The sequence below is a fragment of the Coffea eugenioides genome, chromosome 2 (assembly GCF_003713205.1).
Source record: "Coffea eugenioides isolate CCC68of chromosome 2, Ceug_1.0, whole genome shotgun sequence".
Lineage (NCBI taxonomy): Eukaryota > Viridiplantae > Streptophyta > Magnoliopsida > Gentianales > Rubiaceae > Coffea > Coffea eugenioides.
Window position 1 is genome coordinate 7,274,179 of NC_040036.1, and position 16,265 is coordinate 7,290,443.

The window sequence follows — 16,265 nt, forward strand, 5'->3', positions numbered from 1 at the left end:
CCTCTACAAGCCCAGCCCCCGCTGCTCTCCAGCCTCCCCCTCCCCCGCCAGCCCTTCCCCCCACCACCCTCTTTCCCCCGTCAGCCTCTCTGCCCCTTCCCCTTCCCCTCTGCAAGCTTGGCCCCGGCTGCCCCCGGCCTCCCCCTCCCCCGCCAGCCCTTCCCCCCACCACCCCCTTCCCCCCAGCCCCTCTGCCCCTTCCCCCTCCCCTCTGCAAGCCCGGCCCCCGCTGCCCCCCGTCTCCCCCTCCCCCGCCAGCCCCTCTGCCCCTTCCCCCTCCCCTCTGCAAGCCTGGCCCCCGCTGCCCTGCGCCTCCCCTCCCCCCGCCAGCCCTTCCCCCCGCCAGCTTGGCCCCCGCTACCCCCAGCCCCCCCCCGCACGCCACCCCCCCCCCCGCCAGCCCTCCCTCTCTCGTTTCCCCCTCCCCTGTTCCCCTTCTCGTTTCCCGTTTCCCGCCACCCCCTCTGCCCGGCCATCCCCACCCCCTCTGTTCCCCTGTTCCCCCGTCAGCCGTAGCGTTGGCGTGACTGAAGTCAATTGTGCTTTCTGCTTGACCATTTGATCAAGATCTCTTCTTTCAAACGAACTGGTCATCTTCATCATCTGCTGGATTGACTTGCTTGTGTTTGACTTTCATTTTCATGCTGCCTCTGCCTACAAGGAGGAATGCAACCTCTTTAGAAGTCAGCTAGGCAGGCTCGTTGGAATCTGGGTAGGTTTTCTCGATAGATGAAAGGTTTTCAAGTACCAGGAGGAAAGTAACTGCTGCTACTGCATCGGTCGGGGGAGTTTGGCCAGGGAGGGAGAAAAGAAGGAAAAAAAAAATTTGGGAACGCCGGTGCCGGAATAGGTGGCCGGCGCCGGAAACGGCGGCAGAGGTGGTGGCCGGCGATGAAGGTATGGTGGATGGGGTGGGGGGAGAAAGAAGAAGAAAGATAGAAGTTTTTTGTGTATTAGATATTTTGAAGTGTGTAGATTAAAAAATTTGATAAGTTTTTTTGGGTTCCTGTAGCTAAAGTTGTTAAAAAACTTGGCCAAAAAACTCACTTCCAAACAAGCCCTTAATTACATTCCAAAACAACCAAAAATTAAGCAGCCAGCATCCAATTTTACCCCTTATTTCCCAAACACCACTTCTTTCATCACTCAGAATCCAAAAGGGTAAGGTTGTAAATTTGCAAAGGCGTTGACACGTCCGTCTACCGTACGGCCCTGGCCGTTACTAAACAAATATTTATTTGAATGGGACTCCTTAGATTGTTACAGATAGACGTTGGCACCTGGCCAAAAACAACTTTGAAAATCAAATTTCGCAATCTGGACGTAGCAGAAGGAATAACATCAGTTCAATCAGTCCTCAGTTCCCAGTTATCAGTCATTCAGTCTCAGTCTCTCAGCAGAACACAACCTTAATAGTGCATCACTACCCAAAAAAAATATATTTTTAAAACCTTAATTCTACTTGAATTTTTCTCCCCCCATTTCCATGGCCTCCTTGAATGCAGAACCAAATTGAAAAAGAAAGTATTTTTCACTTTGATCTTTCCTTTCTCGCTAGTGGGTTTTTCTGGGTTATATGTATTTTTGAAAGTTTAGATGGAAAATTTAGCTGAGAAGAGCAAACAGAGAGATGGGTCTTCATCAGACTTGCACATTGATTCAACGTCTGAGTCCAAAAACAGCAGCACGTATTCGAGTAAATCGAGTTCTGATGCATCCACTTTTGAAGCCAAGGCGAGAGACTGTGCTTCTTCGCCGGTTCCTAAAGGTTGGCCTCTTCCCAAGCCTCCGCCCACCAAGAGTTTCAAAATTGACGAAGACAAACTCCAAATCAAGGACGATGAGAAGATCAAATTAAGGAAATTTGGTTCCAGAGTTTCAGGTCTGTCGTCATCTTCTTTTGATTATCTCTCCTTTTCTTTTTCTTTTTTTTCCCAGAAATTTTCCTTTCATTTTCAAGAAGAAGCTTTTTTTTTTTTTTGGAAAGAAAAATTCTTAGCTTTTGGACATTTCAATGTTTAGCGCCTGAGGAAAGGTAACTGGTCTTTTATTTTTATTTATTTATTTTTTGTGTGTGCATTGATCTTTGTTGTTGTTTATAGGTGGGAATGAATAGTTCAGTTCAACCAAAATACTAGCTTTGGTACAGTAGATGTGCTTTAACATTTCAATTGATTAGAACATTTAAATTATGTCTGCCCTTACCGTAAGACAATTCTTAACCCAGCCAAAGAGGAACTTTTTTTTTTTTTTTCGGTTTTATGCTTCCTTAGTTTGAATGGTTTTCTAGTGTTTGTCGATTCTGGCATTATGATATATTACTTACAACTTTTGTTAATTTGTTGTTCTCCTGTTATTGCTGGCTGTTAATATATTGTTTCGATTTGAACAGATTTAGAGATGATGAAAGAAAAATTTGCAAAATTGTTACTTGGTGAAGATATGTCTGGAAGTGGAAGAGGGGTGTGCCCAGCACTGGCCATTTCAAACGCCTTAACTAACCTATGCGGTAATTGATCACTTTCTGCAAGCTACCTATTTGAGTTTTGATGGTCTTTATAGACAACGCTTTGTATCTGTGAGTCTATGTATCTCCCTGTTACTGCAGTTTCCAATTTTTGGCACACTTGTACAATTAACCATGTTCTCGTAAACTTGATTGTTGTAGCTACTGTATTTGGGCAATTGTGGAGGTTGGAACCTTTGCCTCCCGAAAAGAAGTTGATGTGGCAAAAAGAGATGGAATGCCTACTTGCCGTGAGTGATCACATTGTGGAATTAATTCCTTCTGTCCAAATACTTCCTGATGGAACTAAACTTGAGGTCGTTTTACTTTATTTTTCAATTGTATATTGCATCTTAATGAAATGTTGCAAGCTTTTCAAGAAATGCCGTTACTGTATCACTTCGGAATTCTATGTTAGCAAAGTCATTGAATAGTTTTACGTTGACACTAACATATTACTGAACCATAATTTGTCAAGAGCATAGAATGCTAGACAGTTCTTCAAAAATTTTTCGACAGGAAGTTAAAAAAAAAAAATCCATCTATTTTGCCATAAAAGCATGAGTTGATGTCATTATATGGTCTTCACTGTGTTTGCCTCATATATCTTATGGTTTTCATTATATCTTCTCTTCAGGTCATGACTAGCAGACCCCGAACTGATATACTCATTAACCTCCCAGCACTGCGCAAACTTGACTATCTGCTTCTAGTAAGAGTCGTTCCAGGTGAATTGTGCTTTTGATTTATGTTATGAAACTTTGCTAAGTCCTTAATTTTGCAGGAAATACTAGACAGTTTTACCACCAGCACGGAGTTTTGGTATGTTGATCAGGATGTAGAAACCCCAGAGGCAGATGGATCAGCCTCCTTTCGTCAAGTCATTCAGAGACAAGAGGACAAGTGGTGGTTGCCTGTGCCCCGAGTCCACCCTAGTGGGCTTCTTGATGATACAAGGAAGAAGTTGATTCACAAGCGTGAATGTGCAGCTCAAGTTCTCAAAGCTGCCATGGCTATCAACAGCACAGCTTTAGCTGAAATGGAAGTTCCAGAGTCATACATGGCAAATCTTCCAAAGGTTTGAACTTTGTTGCAAAGCACAAATTCTCATTGTTATCTTCATAATTGTTATGGCATCATTCAAATTACCTTTAAGTTCATTTATTGCTTTACATTTTGCATGGCTAATTTGCAGTCGTCCCGCTAAGGTTTATTCTTTTTTTTTTTTTAGCAACCATGCAAATCGATTACAGTGTTCAAAATTCATTTGCTGTGGTACCAGGCTTTGTCCAATTAAACTTATCTGTAGTAGCGTTATTATTTCTGTTGAAAGGTGATATGCAACTGTCTTTACTTGCAGAATGGGAGATCCTGTCTCGGGGATGTCATTTATCGTTACATCACTTCAGAGCAGTTCTCTTCAGAGTGCTTACTCGATTGCCTGGACCTGTCTTCCGAGTATGTGGCCCTAGATATTGCCAACCGTGTTGAGGCATCAATCTATGTGTGGCGCAGAAGATTGCGTCCCAGGAACCAGATTTATCATAGCCGCTCTACTTCAAAGTCCTCCTGGGATATGGTCAAGGAACTGATGATTGATGGAGATAAGCGAGAGTTGCTTGTGGAAAGAGCTGAAAATCTTTTGCTCGGTTTAAAACAGCGGTTCCCTAGCCTTAGCCAAACTGCTTTAGATGTTAGCAAGATCCAGTACAATAAGGTTTAACTCTCGTTGTGTTTAATTATGCAAATTCTTTTTTCCATGAGTCGTTTGTGTTTCATCATGTTGGCCATAAACTTCTCTCTTTACGACTTTTTAAGGATGTTGGAATGTCCATTTTGGAGAGCTATTCAAGAGTCTTGGAGAGCCTAGCCTTCAACATAGTGGCACGCATTGATGATCTACTATACGTGGATGACTTAACCGGGCAGTCTGATAACTTGTCATCAACTCCAAGAGTAAGTAGAATTGCTCAAAGGAAGGCTGGAAACCCATATGCTGTGCCCGTCTCAGGCACTCCCTGTAGAACAGCCTTCACCACTCCCAACTTTTCACCTGCACCGCGAGCAAGCTCTCCAAGGGGGGAGAGAACTCCACTTATCAGTAGCACCAAGCTTCCTCGTCGTGGTCTTGGAGTAAAGAGGGTATTGACAAACTATCTGGGTGGTGAGTTGAAGGTAAAGAACTGTAGCCTTCTTCTCGAAGGCTTAAGTTCTGTTTCAAACAAAACTTCAGAAGGGACTGTTTGCCGGAGCAGCCTAGAAGCTGCTGAGCAGCAGAAGGAGTTATCTGCTTGGAAGTAGGATGTGCCAAATTGGTTTTCTTATAGATAGAAACAGAGAAAAACAAACAAAAGAAACTGTTGTTACAGATGTGCATTAATTAGAAGATTTTTCATAGTAAAAACATTCCGTACTCCGGCAATCATGTTAAATTGAGCATGGAATACTTTAGCCTGTTGTTGGTTCTGCATTTCTGAGTTTGCTGATAGAAAGATGTATTCTTGATGTGTGTCAATGAGCCACCAATTGTGACAAGAACGCCGAGACATTACAGGACATTTCATTCTCACACACTTCAACTAGGTTGAAGGATTATCTGTTCGGGGTTTTCCTTCAAGCACATTATTTTCGAACTGACAGAGTAAATGATGTCAAGTGGTGTCTAACTAAAGATTTCAAATCTCGATGAAGTAGATCATGTTTAGTCATCCCTAACCTGTAAGAATTGTCGTCCCCGAAACCAATGGCGGCATTTCTCTGCAGTTGGAAGTTTTAGTTTCCCCTCCCTGGCTCCCCCCTATCCATGGACTTGTTCTTACGAGATTTGTTAATAGAGTAAGCAATACTTTTAAGCTTGTCATAGTAGCGTTTGCACTCCAACTAGTCTGTGAACGCTGTGTTTTCTTCATTTCTAGAGCTTGCTGTGAAGTACATCACGTTGGAGTATGCTGCAATAGGAGGTCTTAGCATCTAGAAGAATCTGTGGCTCGAGTAAGAATCAAGAGGTAAGGCTGAAGCTGAAACAGAAAGTCTCATGTTCCATGTTTCAATGACATGGGACATTTTCTGCTGCTTTTCTCCTTCTCGATAAATGTAAAGAGAAGTCAAAAGGATGGTGGGATTGTCATGTTCGTCATCTATTTTTACCCGGTTTTGTCTGTCCTGGAGACAGGAATTCTGGGGGTAACCAACCAAAAAGCAAAAACGAAAATGAATTAGAAAAGGTAATGGGGCATTCCGAGAATTGAACTCGGGACCTCTCGCACCCTAAGCGAGAATCATACCACTAGACCAAATGCCCGGAGCACGGGTGACTGGGAATTCTGGGAATAATCCAACCTAAAAGCAAAAACGAAAATGAATTAGAAAAGGTGAGGGGGCATTCCGAGAATTGAACTCGGGACCAAGGTTTGTAAAATCGGGATCCTATGTAGGATCGATTTTAGTTTCACAGAATCGGATCGTAGGATCGTAAGATTCTACCAAAAGCTCCTAATTGCAATTAAAGGCTGCAATTCTTTGATAAATTACAAATATACCACAAATATTTTCATTTACTTGCAAAATGGAGCTTCGTATTTCACAAATTTACAAAAAAGTGTAGGATCGTACGATCCTACGATCCTACACGATCCTACCGATCCTGCTACGATCCTACATAGATTAATATGATTTGCGACTCTGAATACGATCCGGATCGATTTTGGTTATCCGGATCGTAGGATCGATCCTACGATCCGGATCGCGATTTTGACAACTATGCTCGGGACCTCTCGCACCCTAAGCGAGAATCATACCACTAGACCAAATGCCCAGAGCCGGGCGAGAGAGGCTGAAGATCCATATTTAGTAGTTTATCGTTAAACTTCTCTACAATTTTATTTTATTGGTTAATCGTGCATCTTAAGATATTATTTTATGCTTTCATATAATTTGTGTCTTACACTTTCAATACACACTCAAATAAAGTTGTTTAAACTGTTTATAATTTGGTTAGCAGTTAGGAAAGAGCTCTTACGGTTCTTCTCACTGTAAGTTTTAGAATTTGAATCTAATAGTTAACGGTGAAAATAGTTGCAAGGAGGCGTGGGAGATGAAAAAAATTTATTTGATTAGCTAAGTAATGTAATGCAAGTAGAATTTCATATTAGTTAATGTCGTGCTTAAGCCATTTCTGACCATTCACCCAAAAATGTATCTATGTATGTCGGAAATGGGACCGTCCCTGAACGGTTAATGACCATGATCTGGCTTCAAAAAATTGTGCGGCTGAGATCACAAATTGTAACTCGATTTTCACGCCATGTGTGGATCCCACAAAAATTTGCTCTAAAGTTACGCGATGTGCAAAAAAAGTTACGCGACGTACAAAGAAAGTTACGCGCAATTGAAAATGGCCAAAACCGTCCGGAACGGTTGCACTTGCAACCGTCTGTGCCCCTTGTCCATGTATGTCGCACATTGAAGATGTGTCAAAGTTGGACTTAATATTAGTTGGAAGATTAGGAAAATACTCTTGCTAGTGTTTCCCAATGCTCTCCAATCCTTTTCAATTTTTCCTTGTAGTTGCATTTATGCTCTCCAATTCTTGACATGCTCATGGTTTACACTTCAAATTCTAAAATCTAGACCCCATTCACTTGTAAATTTGTTCAGATTTGCCTAATCAAACTCCATGTAACAGTTGTGTGCTCCTTTTTTCTCAAAAGAAAAAAGAAAAAAGAAAGAAAAAAAGTGTGCCTCTATGTAAAAATGTTGTGGTGCAAACACTGATAAGTTAAAATTAGGACATATGCAACTAAAAACTAAGGAGCTCTTTTATTTCTTCCCGATTGAATAGTTTATACGCTATGGGCTCTTATGCTTTCTGAACAACACAAATTTGTATATTTAAGGATTCTTAAGCGCAAAATTCATAGCACCATACAGTTTTTATTTTTTTTATAAAGCAAAAATTGACTTTTTTGTTAATAAGCATATTCCAATCACTTCAAACAGAAAACTCTACACAGCAAGCTAGAAACACTAAAAGCAAGTAAAAGGCGATCCAAGCTCCCAATTTGATTTTGGTTAGTGAAAACTTTCTCCATCCAGCAACCACATCCCAATTTACACCAGTCTTGATTCTGAGCCTTCCAAGTCTTAATACACCACCCCATCAAAAAAGCCTCCTAACTTGATCAGAGATTGAGTTTTAGAGTTTCCAAATTCCCACGACACAATTCACATATAGATCAGTTTTCATCTTTACCCTTCCCCCAACTCTTTAATCTGTCCTTCGTATTCAGCCTTCTTCGACAAATACGAACGAATCGAATGCAATTTTAATAATTCATCAAATGCCATTTTCAAAATTTTCAAAAAACCATATTCCAATTTTTAGGTACTTGAAAGATTTATTAACTAAATATGCCCAAAACGAAAAGGAGGTCAAAGCCATTATCAGGTCCGATTGTTGCCTTGGCTAAAGAGGATGGGGAAAACTAATGATTCTGACTCCAAGTTTAGAATTTAAAACTAATTTTGGTCAATATATATTTGCAAAAAATAAAAATAAAAAATAAAAAGTGAGGGGGGATTATATGAAAAACTGTAGTGTGATTTTTTTAAATCAATTTTAAAAGCGGTATTTGTGCTTTCTGATCTAAACTAAACCCCATGAAATGGTCTCTTAGGAGAGCGACAAACATATTACTTCGTTCCAGTCGACATTGGCCCGTAAATTCTTCCTCAAAGAATCAAGAATTTGTTCTTGGGATAATTTAAGACAATGTTTTCACTCAAATCCCTCAAAGTTTACATAATTAAAAGGACCTTTCTTTATATGATAAAAAGATAACAATGCCCTTAATTAATTGTAAATTCATTGAAAAACTCTATGTTTTTCTAATTTATTGTCAATCAATAACTCAAACTACAGTTTTTCCTACTTAACTCTTTAACATCCTCTTCCTCTTTCAACTGTTTTCCTTTCAAACTTATTTATTTGTTCTTATCGATTAAATGTGTACTGTCGTAACTAACAAAATCACTATATATATCAACCACTGGTGCTTACCTATTTTGGTATCTATTTCCAATTCTCTATTTTTTCATTATTATTAAACAGTTTCTTTGTGTCCATTTTTGTTTTCATATTTTGATAGGCGTTAGCAAATTGAAATTGTTAAATGACAAGTTGAGTGATGATTTCATTATCAAACTAAATAGAGATGAAGACATTGACAATGATAAAAAATAAAAAAAATTTAAGGATAGGAAATGGAATAGGAACTAAATAAATATTATACTGTTATGGTTGTTATGACAAAAAAGTATTTCTAATATATTTATAACTATATTTTGTTTCTATTTTTGATTTGCAATTATTAGTGATGTTATTCATATAAAGAGAATTTGATTGATTTTGAACTCTATGTAGATGAAATATATTGGATGTTGATATTAGTAGTGATGATTTAAACTATTTTGTATTTTAGAGTTGGTAGCCATGGGTTGAAATTTAGAGATATTAATGAATATTATTATCTATTAAACAAAATTTGATATTGATATGAGATTATAAGCAAACTTTTAGATATCTGATGTGGTATTCATAGTTGATACAATGGTGTATATTGAAAATTTTTAGATAAAAAAGGGACACTAAAACAAAGGTAAGTATTTATTTAGTGGTGATTTAAATATTGATGAGTGGACAATAGTGATAGCAAATAAAAATGAATGAAATAGAGACAATGAACCATCATTTTTCCTTTTCTAATTTTATTGTGGGATTTTTGAGAAAAGTCTAGCCTTTTTGGACGTAGAAGGTCACTTAAACAATGAAAATAGGGGAGGTAAGTACAAATTTTATAAATTTATGGAAGTCTTATGTAATTGTCAAAAACCTCAGGGGAGGTATGTGAAATTATCCTTTCTTCTTTTCCCCGAAAAGGCGTCCAGGTGTACCGAATAAACGCGCTTTCACTGTCTGAAGGTAGAAAATGCGGAATTCTTCCATTGACACTTGACAGTACCCACCGCCCTCACAACAACTGATCCGGTCCTCCACTGCCCGCCCCATCAGAAAAAAAAAGGGAGAAAAATGTCCGACGCAGGAGTTCCGAAGCTGGCCACAACCATCCACGTCACGGCGTTAGACGGGATCGTTAACGTAAATTCCCTGTTCACACTAGCTGTGTTCATCGGACTCTCTTGGAACCCGAAGGACCCGGACAACAGACTCAACTCCGATCCGAACTGCCAAGCCGGTCCCAAAGTCGCCGAGAACCTCGTCGCTTTCCACGTCTACTCTTTCAGCTCTTTTCTCTTCTCCAGCCTGGTCGCACTGGGACTGAAGCAGGCCATCAGGCTGTCCCGCTCCGCCCATTATCGGACCATATTCACTTTGGACTTGGCCCACGTGAATAAAAGTGCTCTGCGGGTCGGGTACTTGGTTTCTGCTGCCGGGTCGGCTTCCGGGTGCCTATTCTTGATGCTGGCTTTGATTAATGTGGTGCAGATCAAGCTTGGGACATTGTCCTGTGGGAGTCCACATAGCTTGGGAGCTGTGGTCCCGCTTCTTATTTTTGTGCCAATTGCTCTTTTGATTTATGTGTCCATTGTCATCTATGCTTTTACCCAGTAGATCAAACTTTGAATGTTGTGTGACATTTGGTAATTTGATTTGTGGGATTTCTTATAGAGTTGTAGCAAATGATGAGATTACTAGCACTCTGTGACTTGATTTCTTTAGTGGGATGGCAATCTTTTTTGTTCCCTCCCAAAGTTGACATAGGTATACCGTTAGATATTGTGGAGTTTGCAGAATATAGATATTAGTATTAGATGGCTTTGTGATAGATAGTATTATATTGTGGTCGCATGAAATTGAGAGGGCAGACCTAAAAGTTTGGAAAATGTTGAGAACCGGAGCTAACCACATAATCAGACTCCTTGGTAGAAGTTGCGTATTGTATTATTGAAAATTTATCAGATTTATTTGTGGGTTGAAAGAGTAATCCTGTGAAAATGAAGGGGCCCTGAAACTTGATAATTGCTGAAATCAGGTGCTTCTCATCAGACGCCGTGCCGTGGTTCCTCCTTGAAACCATCTGATGCATTTCGTATACAGAAGGATGATCTTGTTTAATATATATATATATATATAAAAGAGGGTGGTGTTGTTGTGTAATCTTGTGAAAGGGCTTAGAACTCAAACCACATGCTTAAAGCAATTTCATTTTGCTGAGTGAAGTTCCAATCTGCATTGCAGAATGGTTGGTAACCTTACACGTTTGTACTACCATCTGCCATGCGTGGAAAGCTTTGTGGAGTAGTGTTTGCTAGTGCGTTATATGATCGAACACTACCATGTTCGAGGGAGTTGTCTTATTTTGGGTCTGTTTGTGGTTGATTATTTTAATAGATTAAAGATTTTAATTTTGGATAATCAGTTTTTGTGATATTTTCATTTGCTTTTGTATTCTGTTTATAATTTTTTTAATGATAAAAAATTTTGGATAATCAGTTTTTTGCGATATTTTCAGTCGTTTTTGTATTCTATTTATAAATTTTGTTAACGATCCAAAAAAATTAAAATTTATAATTACTGAAAGAGCAGCTTTTACTGATTCTAATTATTCTCTATAATCAATTTTCATAATCAAATTCTGTAAAATCTAAAGCCATCGAGAACAAGGCCTGTGTGAACTTTTATATAGGATAGAAACAATGTTGCTATGTGGTTGGTAAGACAAGAAATGCGGAGATGTAATGTGGGTGTGGAACTTTGATTTGGATCAATCATATGCGGACAGCTGCTTCACTGAAGCTCCTTTCGGCAATTTAGAAGATCAAAAATGGGGTAATGATGATGAACGCCCTGAATTATTGCAGCGTGCTCGATGCTTAAATTTCGCAAGTTAGCCACATAACCTTCAAGTCTTCACTCTGATCTGAAAGTGCTGGAATAGAAAATGGAAGCTCCTTTAAGGTAGTGCTTACTCCACTGCTATTTGTTGGTGGAATTTACGTGTCAGCACTAAGGGAGCTACTCCCATCAGTATAAAGCGAGAAGAATTGTTGCGGGAGCTTGCACATCACAGAAGAAGAAAGATATCACAGAAGGAGAAAGAAATCACAGAAGAAGAGAGATGAAGACTACAATGAAGTACGTTTTTGCTCTGGGGTTCCTTGTGGTTCTGGGGATTTCCTGCTTGAATGGAGCAGATGGAGCTGGAGAATGTGGAAGATCTTCTCCAGGCATGGAAGCTATGAAGCTGATTCCTTGTGCAGAGGCAGCACAAGATGCAAATGCTCCAGTTTCTAGCGGCTGCTGTGCTCAGGTGAAGAAGCTGGGCCAGAATCCAAAATGCCTCTGCGCTGTGATGCTCTCTGACACGGCTAAAAATTCTGGGGTCAAGCCAGAAATTGCCGTAACCATTCCCAAACGCTGCAATCTGGCTGATCGTCCTGTGGGCTACAAATGCGGGGGTACGCCACTCTCTTCTTATTCTCATTTGATTTACTACTATTGACCGATTTTGCAGCATTTTCCCTTCAAGGATAAAGCTCAAATTGAAAAGGGATCAATAAATCTTATCTCCCGATCCTTCGTTTCGTTTAGCTTAATCTCAAACTGAACATCATGTTTCGTGCAGCTTACACATTGCCTTGAAGTCTTGAAGATGGAAGAATGAAGACTGCTAGCCATAACGTTCCGCGTATGAACTACATCTGCTTTGGGTAGCATGCATGTATTAAACACTTTCTGGCTAGTTTGTCTGGTAAATAATCTATGTTATGTCTGAAGCATATGTATGATTAATGATAGTCTACTGTCATGTTTGGGCTTATGTTTAATAATAACCGGTCTAAACACCTCTGGTGTTTGTAGCAAAGCTTATTATGCTCACACTCTGCCTTGCCTATGATACTCTCTTATTCTTGTGTGAATCCATCCAACAAATGTGGAATGACGCGACTCCCATGTCCTAATCAATCTCTTCTCTGAGGCGATGATGTTCTTCTCGTGCATACGCGTATCACATGATCATGCTTGGAAAGCAACAAGCCTTTACGGTTTGAGGATAATGAAGAATCAAGTTCTCGATTGTGAATTTTTTTTGGATAGTAGAGTGATAGCTCAACAAGTACAAAAAAAACATAGGCAGTAGTTTCTACGGTCCAGATTCATGTGCCCCCTCGGCCGCAAAAGCAAAAATCTTTCTTTTTTTTTTTTAAATAAAAGAAAAGGACAAAGAGGACCCATAACAGCAATTTTGAGATGTCTCCTCCGGAAGACACGTCTGAAATGCAAACGTCTCAGAGTATCTTCTTGAGCTTCAGTTGTGAACTGACCACAACAGATGAATTTTACTATTCTGAGCCGCAATTTTAACTGTACCAACCACATGACAGATTGGACAAAATCTAACATGGATTGACTTGAATTAGCATTTAGGTGAAGGTCCCCTGGCTGCTGCTTGTTGCGGGACCATCTAAGACACTACTGAACCTTGGAAAATTAACTGTACAACTGTAAAACATCTTGTTGCAGATTCTTTTTTTTTTTTCCAAACTGTCTGGACCGAGCAAGCAGCACCTGCTCTTAGTTCTTCCTATGTCCTAGTTCTACATCTTAACTAGCTCTTCTTTTGTGCTAAGCTCAACCAATTACTTTGGTCACAAAAGCGGTTGCTTTCATCAGAAAACCATCTGAAACGTGGATAACTCAACTGCTTTTGTCACAATAGCGATATGGATGAAGTGTTTGCTTATGTGATTTGCCGTTGTCCAGGAAAACATGATGTACTTCAACAAGAGGGAGAGGGGGAGAGAGAGAGAGAGAGAGAGAGAGAGAGGGATGGTCAGGTTGTCGATTAAACAAGATACTTATCATATACAGGACGGACGGCTACATTTAATTACCTGACACCACCACATAGGACAGTTACATTGATTAGCAGAGACCAGAAATACTAGAAGAACGGAATGACTACAAAAAGTAAACATCAACTGAAATACTACAAGCCTTCAAAGTCACAACCATAGCTGATACCCTACCATCTTCTCACGATTCATGATGCAAAAGAAATCGCGTCTCTGGACCCCCTACAAAGATTTAAACAACGGAAAATCACATCACTGAACTGTGACAAAAGAACAAATGCATTTTCTGTTATCATAAAAATTTTAACTCCAGACAGAATTAAGTGATATAAATCACAGCACAGCTCTATATAGTTTCGGGTTATGCTAGTATTACATTAGCAAGTCAGTTCGCAATATGCTGTGATGGATGTCCTTCGAAAATACATCGAGGAGGAAACAAGAAGGAAATAACCCACCCAAGACTTGGAAGGAAAATTTATTAGGAAAATACCTGCTTGTCAATGGGTTATTAGCTGTGCACAAAGCATTAGCCCTAGTAGTAAAGTGACCCTGTACAAATCATCCGAAATGATCATTTCCACTTTCTTTGTTAAATAATGGAAAGAATGAACTTTGAATTCTTAACAATCTTACCCTGCCACCAATTTCCTCTGGATGCAGAACTCGGATTGTTATCATTTGAATCATCATCTTCCCCATCTCTCCTGAACTGGTTTTCAGTCGAAACAGAGAGAGAACGAACATAAGGCGCCCAGTCTTCAATACTTAAACTACTGCCTCTGAATTTAGTTTTCACGAAAGGAAGGGGAATATACTTACGACATGCTGAGAATTAGTGTTCTGGCCAGTTGGAGAATAAACTTCTTGCCCACCATAGTAGATTGATGAGCTGAAGTAGCACGGTTCTGAAGTTTCACTTTGATAAATGGAACTCTTTTCCTTAGTGTCCGCCCTGCTCTTCTGATTTATGTAATCTAAGATCAAGATCGCAATAACGTTAGAATTTTTATTTGGTATAGCATATATGTCTCAGAAATGCATACTTAAAATCCGAACATTGACCAAAATATAAGTTCAGTTTCTAAGCTTTCCTTTCACTACCAACTACCGAGTGCGGATCTTGAAGATTACCTGCGGAAACCAGAAAAGCTATATGCTCGTTGGCAGATAAAAGTACAAGAAAACATGCACACAAACCTGAAGTTCCATTCCTGGCAGTGCCATATTGACTCCCAAAATCCTGCTTTCTTCCAGAATGAGCGGAGTCCTTCCCAAGCCCCTTAAATAAAAAATGTGAATGCTTTAGATTTGGAGGTTGCCAAATAGTATCGTGAAGAATTGCAATTCTTGTAGTAAAATTACATTGTGAAAATGGTAAAAAAAAAAGCATGATCTTCTTGATGCCTTCGCCCAATGCTATAGTGACAGAGATATCCAAAACACTACGTAAAAGCATGTGTGGGGGAGATATGATTTCAAGTCAGCAAATTGCAATCTATGATGGATATCAAGCAACATGCACAATCTTCACGTAAAGTCAAACTATTGCTTTCTGTGCTCGATTACAGGCCTATTAGTTATCAAAAAATCCAAACAAGAAAACTAACATCCTCCTGCAAATTCTCAGGCTAACTAGTCAATAATAACATGTAGTAGTAAATGATGCTCACGAAAAAGAAAATCAAGAAATTCCGACCAACAAACGGAGACAGAGGGTGCAGAGTAGGCAATAAAAGGGTGGGGCTGTAAGTATGTACCGTGGAGGACGGCCCAAATACAGATCCAAAGAGCCCAGTGGATGAAGAGGAAGATTTGGATGGCTCCTTGGGACCAAATAGATCCATAGTAAAGGATGAAGATGAACTACCCACTTGCTTTCCCTTCTCCATATGATTTACTAAGTTACTTGCGGCTTAGAATTCAGAATTCACTTGCGGCTGTTTTTCTCTGTCAACCGAGCGACCAACGAATAAAACTATCGCCGGTTATTTAGTAGTATACGGGCAACAAGAAGGAAACAGATAACCTCGAACCCGCAACACCCTAACAAACCAACACAGAAACCCAAGAAGAACCTCGTAGTGGATAAGATCGATCTCTCTTATCTCAGACTCAGGGAAAGAAATAAATACAACCAAGTAACTACAACGACAACAGAATCAGTGTACTCGGGACGACTCCTGCTTAACTACTATACGACTCTGTCACTACTAGTAGTAGTTATTATACATGGACAGAAAAAGCTGAGCTCTGAAGAACAGAGATAGATATGGATAGATGGCTACAGGGCACGTGAAGTTGCCAGTCTTATGTGCAGAAAATGGAACGGTGGTGAGTGGTATTTATAGGCCCCAGAATGTTAACAGCAACCAAACCAAATATTAAGTCACCCCAAAAAAAGCCCATCTTCATTCATTCATGGTCACAGTTATTCATGTCTCCCCCACATCCGTGACTGTCCCTCCATCCATTCCATTCTATCCTTTACCGCTCTCCACTATTTTTTTCTTTCTTCTCTATGCTCCGTCCGCAGACTACTTCGAATTAACACATGGGATCTTGACATTTAGCCAAGTGGACATGTTGCCATCTCTATAAGCCACGTGTCCCCACAATTGGGATATTAATAGTACCTCAGCATCGGAAGGACTCCCACCACTGTTAATACCAACCATGCATCTTCTTCCTCTTCTCTCATATCATCATCAAATATGTCATCATCATCAAAGTCCTCTTTCTTTGACCACTGTCGTCGTTGAGAGAGAGAGATGGACGATGGAATGGATGGAGGGACCCAATGTTTTTAAACTCGGACCGGTCAGTGAACCGGAGAGGTGGCCGGTTCGCGGTTCGACCGGTCCGACCGGTTCAAAGGTTCACT

The 16,265-nt window shown here is 40.0% G+C and overlaps 4 protein-coding genes and 1 non-coding gene across 5 annotated transcripts; 3 read left to right on the top strand and 2 right to left on the bottom strand.

The window, feature by feature from the left end:
* The first annotated feature begins 1,290 nt into the window (after positions 1 to 1,290).
* On the top strand, positions 1,291 to 4,976 carry LOC113761004 (rop guanine nucleotide exchange factor 5). The gene is made up of 7 exons (XM_027303795.1): positions 1,291 to 1,882; positions 2,393 to 2,509; positions 2,669 to 2,823; positions 3,144 to 3,218; positions 3,291 to 3,584; positions 3,867 to 4,223; positions 4,325 to 4,976. Exons 1-7 carry the CDS (start codon positions 1,597 to 1,599, stop codon positions 4,805 to 4,807), a joined length of 1,767 nt encoding a protein of 588 aa, XP_027159596.1. The 5' UTR covers positions 1,291 to 1,596; the 3' UTR covers positions 4,808 to 4,976.
* Positions 4,977 to 5,735: 759 nt separating this feature from the next.
* Positions 5,736 to 5,807, bottom strand: TRNAP-AGG. Its single transcript has one exon. It is a non-coding gene; the product is annotated as a tRNA-Pro (tRNA).
* Positions 5,808 to 9,484: 3,677 nt separating this feature from the next.
* On the top strand, positions 9,485 to 10,268 carry LOC113761005. Its single transcript, XM_027303796.1, has one exon. The coding sequence runs from the start codon at positions 9,594 to 9,596 to the stop codon at positions 10,134 to 10,136; it is 543 nt and encodes a 180-aa protein (XP_027159597.1). The 5' UTR covers positions 9,485 to 9,593; the 3' UTR covers positions 10,137 to 10,268.
* Positions 10,269 to 11,580: 1,312 nt separating this feature from the next.
* Positions 11,581 to 12,406, top strand: LOC113761006. The gene is made up of 2 exons (XM_027303797.1): positions 11,581 to 11,983; positions 12,151 to 12,406. Exons 1-2 carry the CDS (start codon positions 11,644 to 11,646, stop codon positions 12,165 to 12,167), a joined length of 357 nt encoding a protein of 118 aa, XP_027159598.1. The 5' UTR covers positions 11,581 to 11,643; the 3' UTR covers positions 12,168 to 12,406.
* Positions 12,407 to 13,349: 943 nt separating this feature from the next.
* LOC113761732 lies at positions 13,350 to 15,779 on the bottom strand. The gene is made up of 6 exons (XM_027304841.1): positions 15,142 to 15,779; positions 14,582 to 14,663; positions 14,204 to 14,358; positions 14,018 to 14,093; positions 13,875 to 13,933; positions 13,350 to 13,603 (listed from the first exon to the last, which is right to left on the bottom strand). Exons 1-5 carry the CDS (start codon positions 15,271 to 15,273, stop codon positions 13,917 to 13,919), a joined length of 462 nt encoding a protein of 153 aa, XP_027160642.1. The 5' UTR covers positions 15,274 to 15,779; the 3' UTR covers positions 13,350 to 13,603; positions 13,875 to 13,916.
* Positions 15,780 to 16,265: the final 486 nt, after the last annotated feature.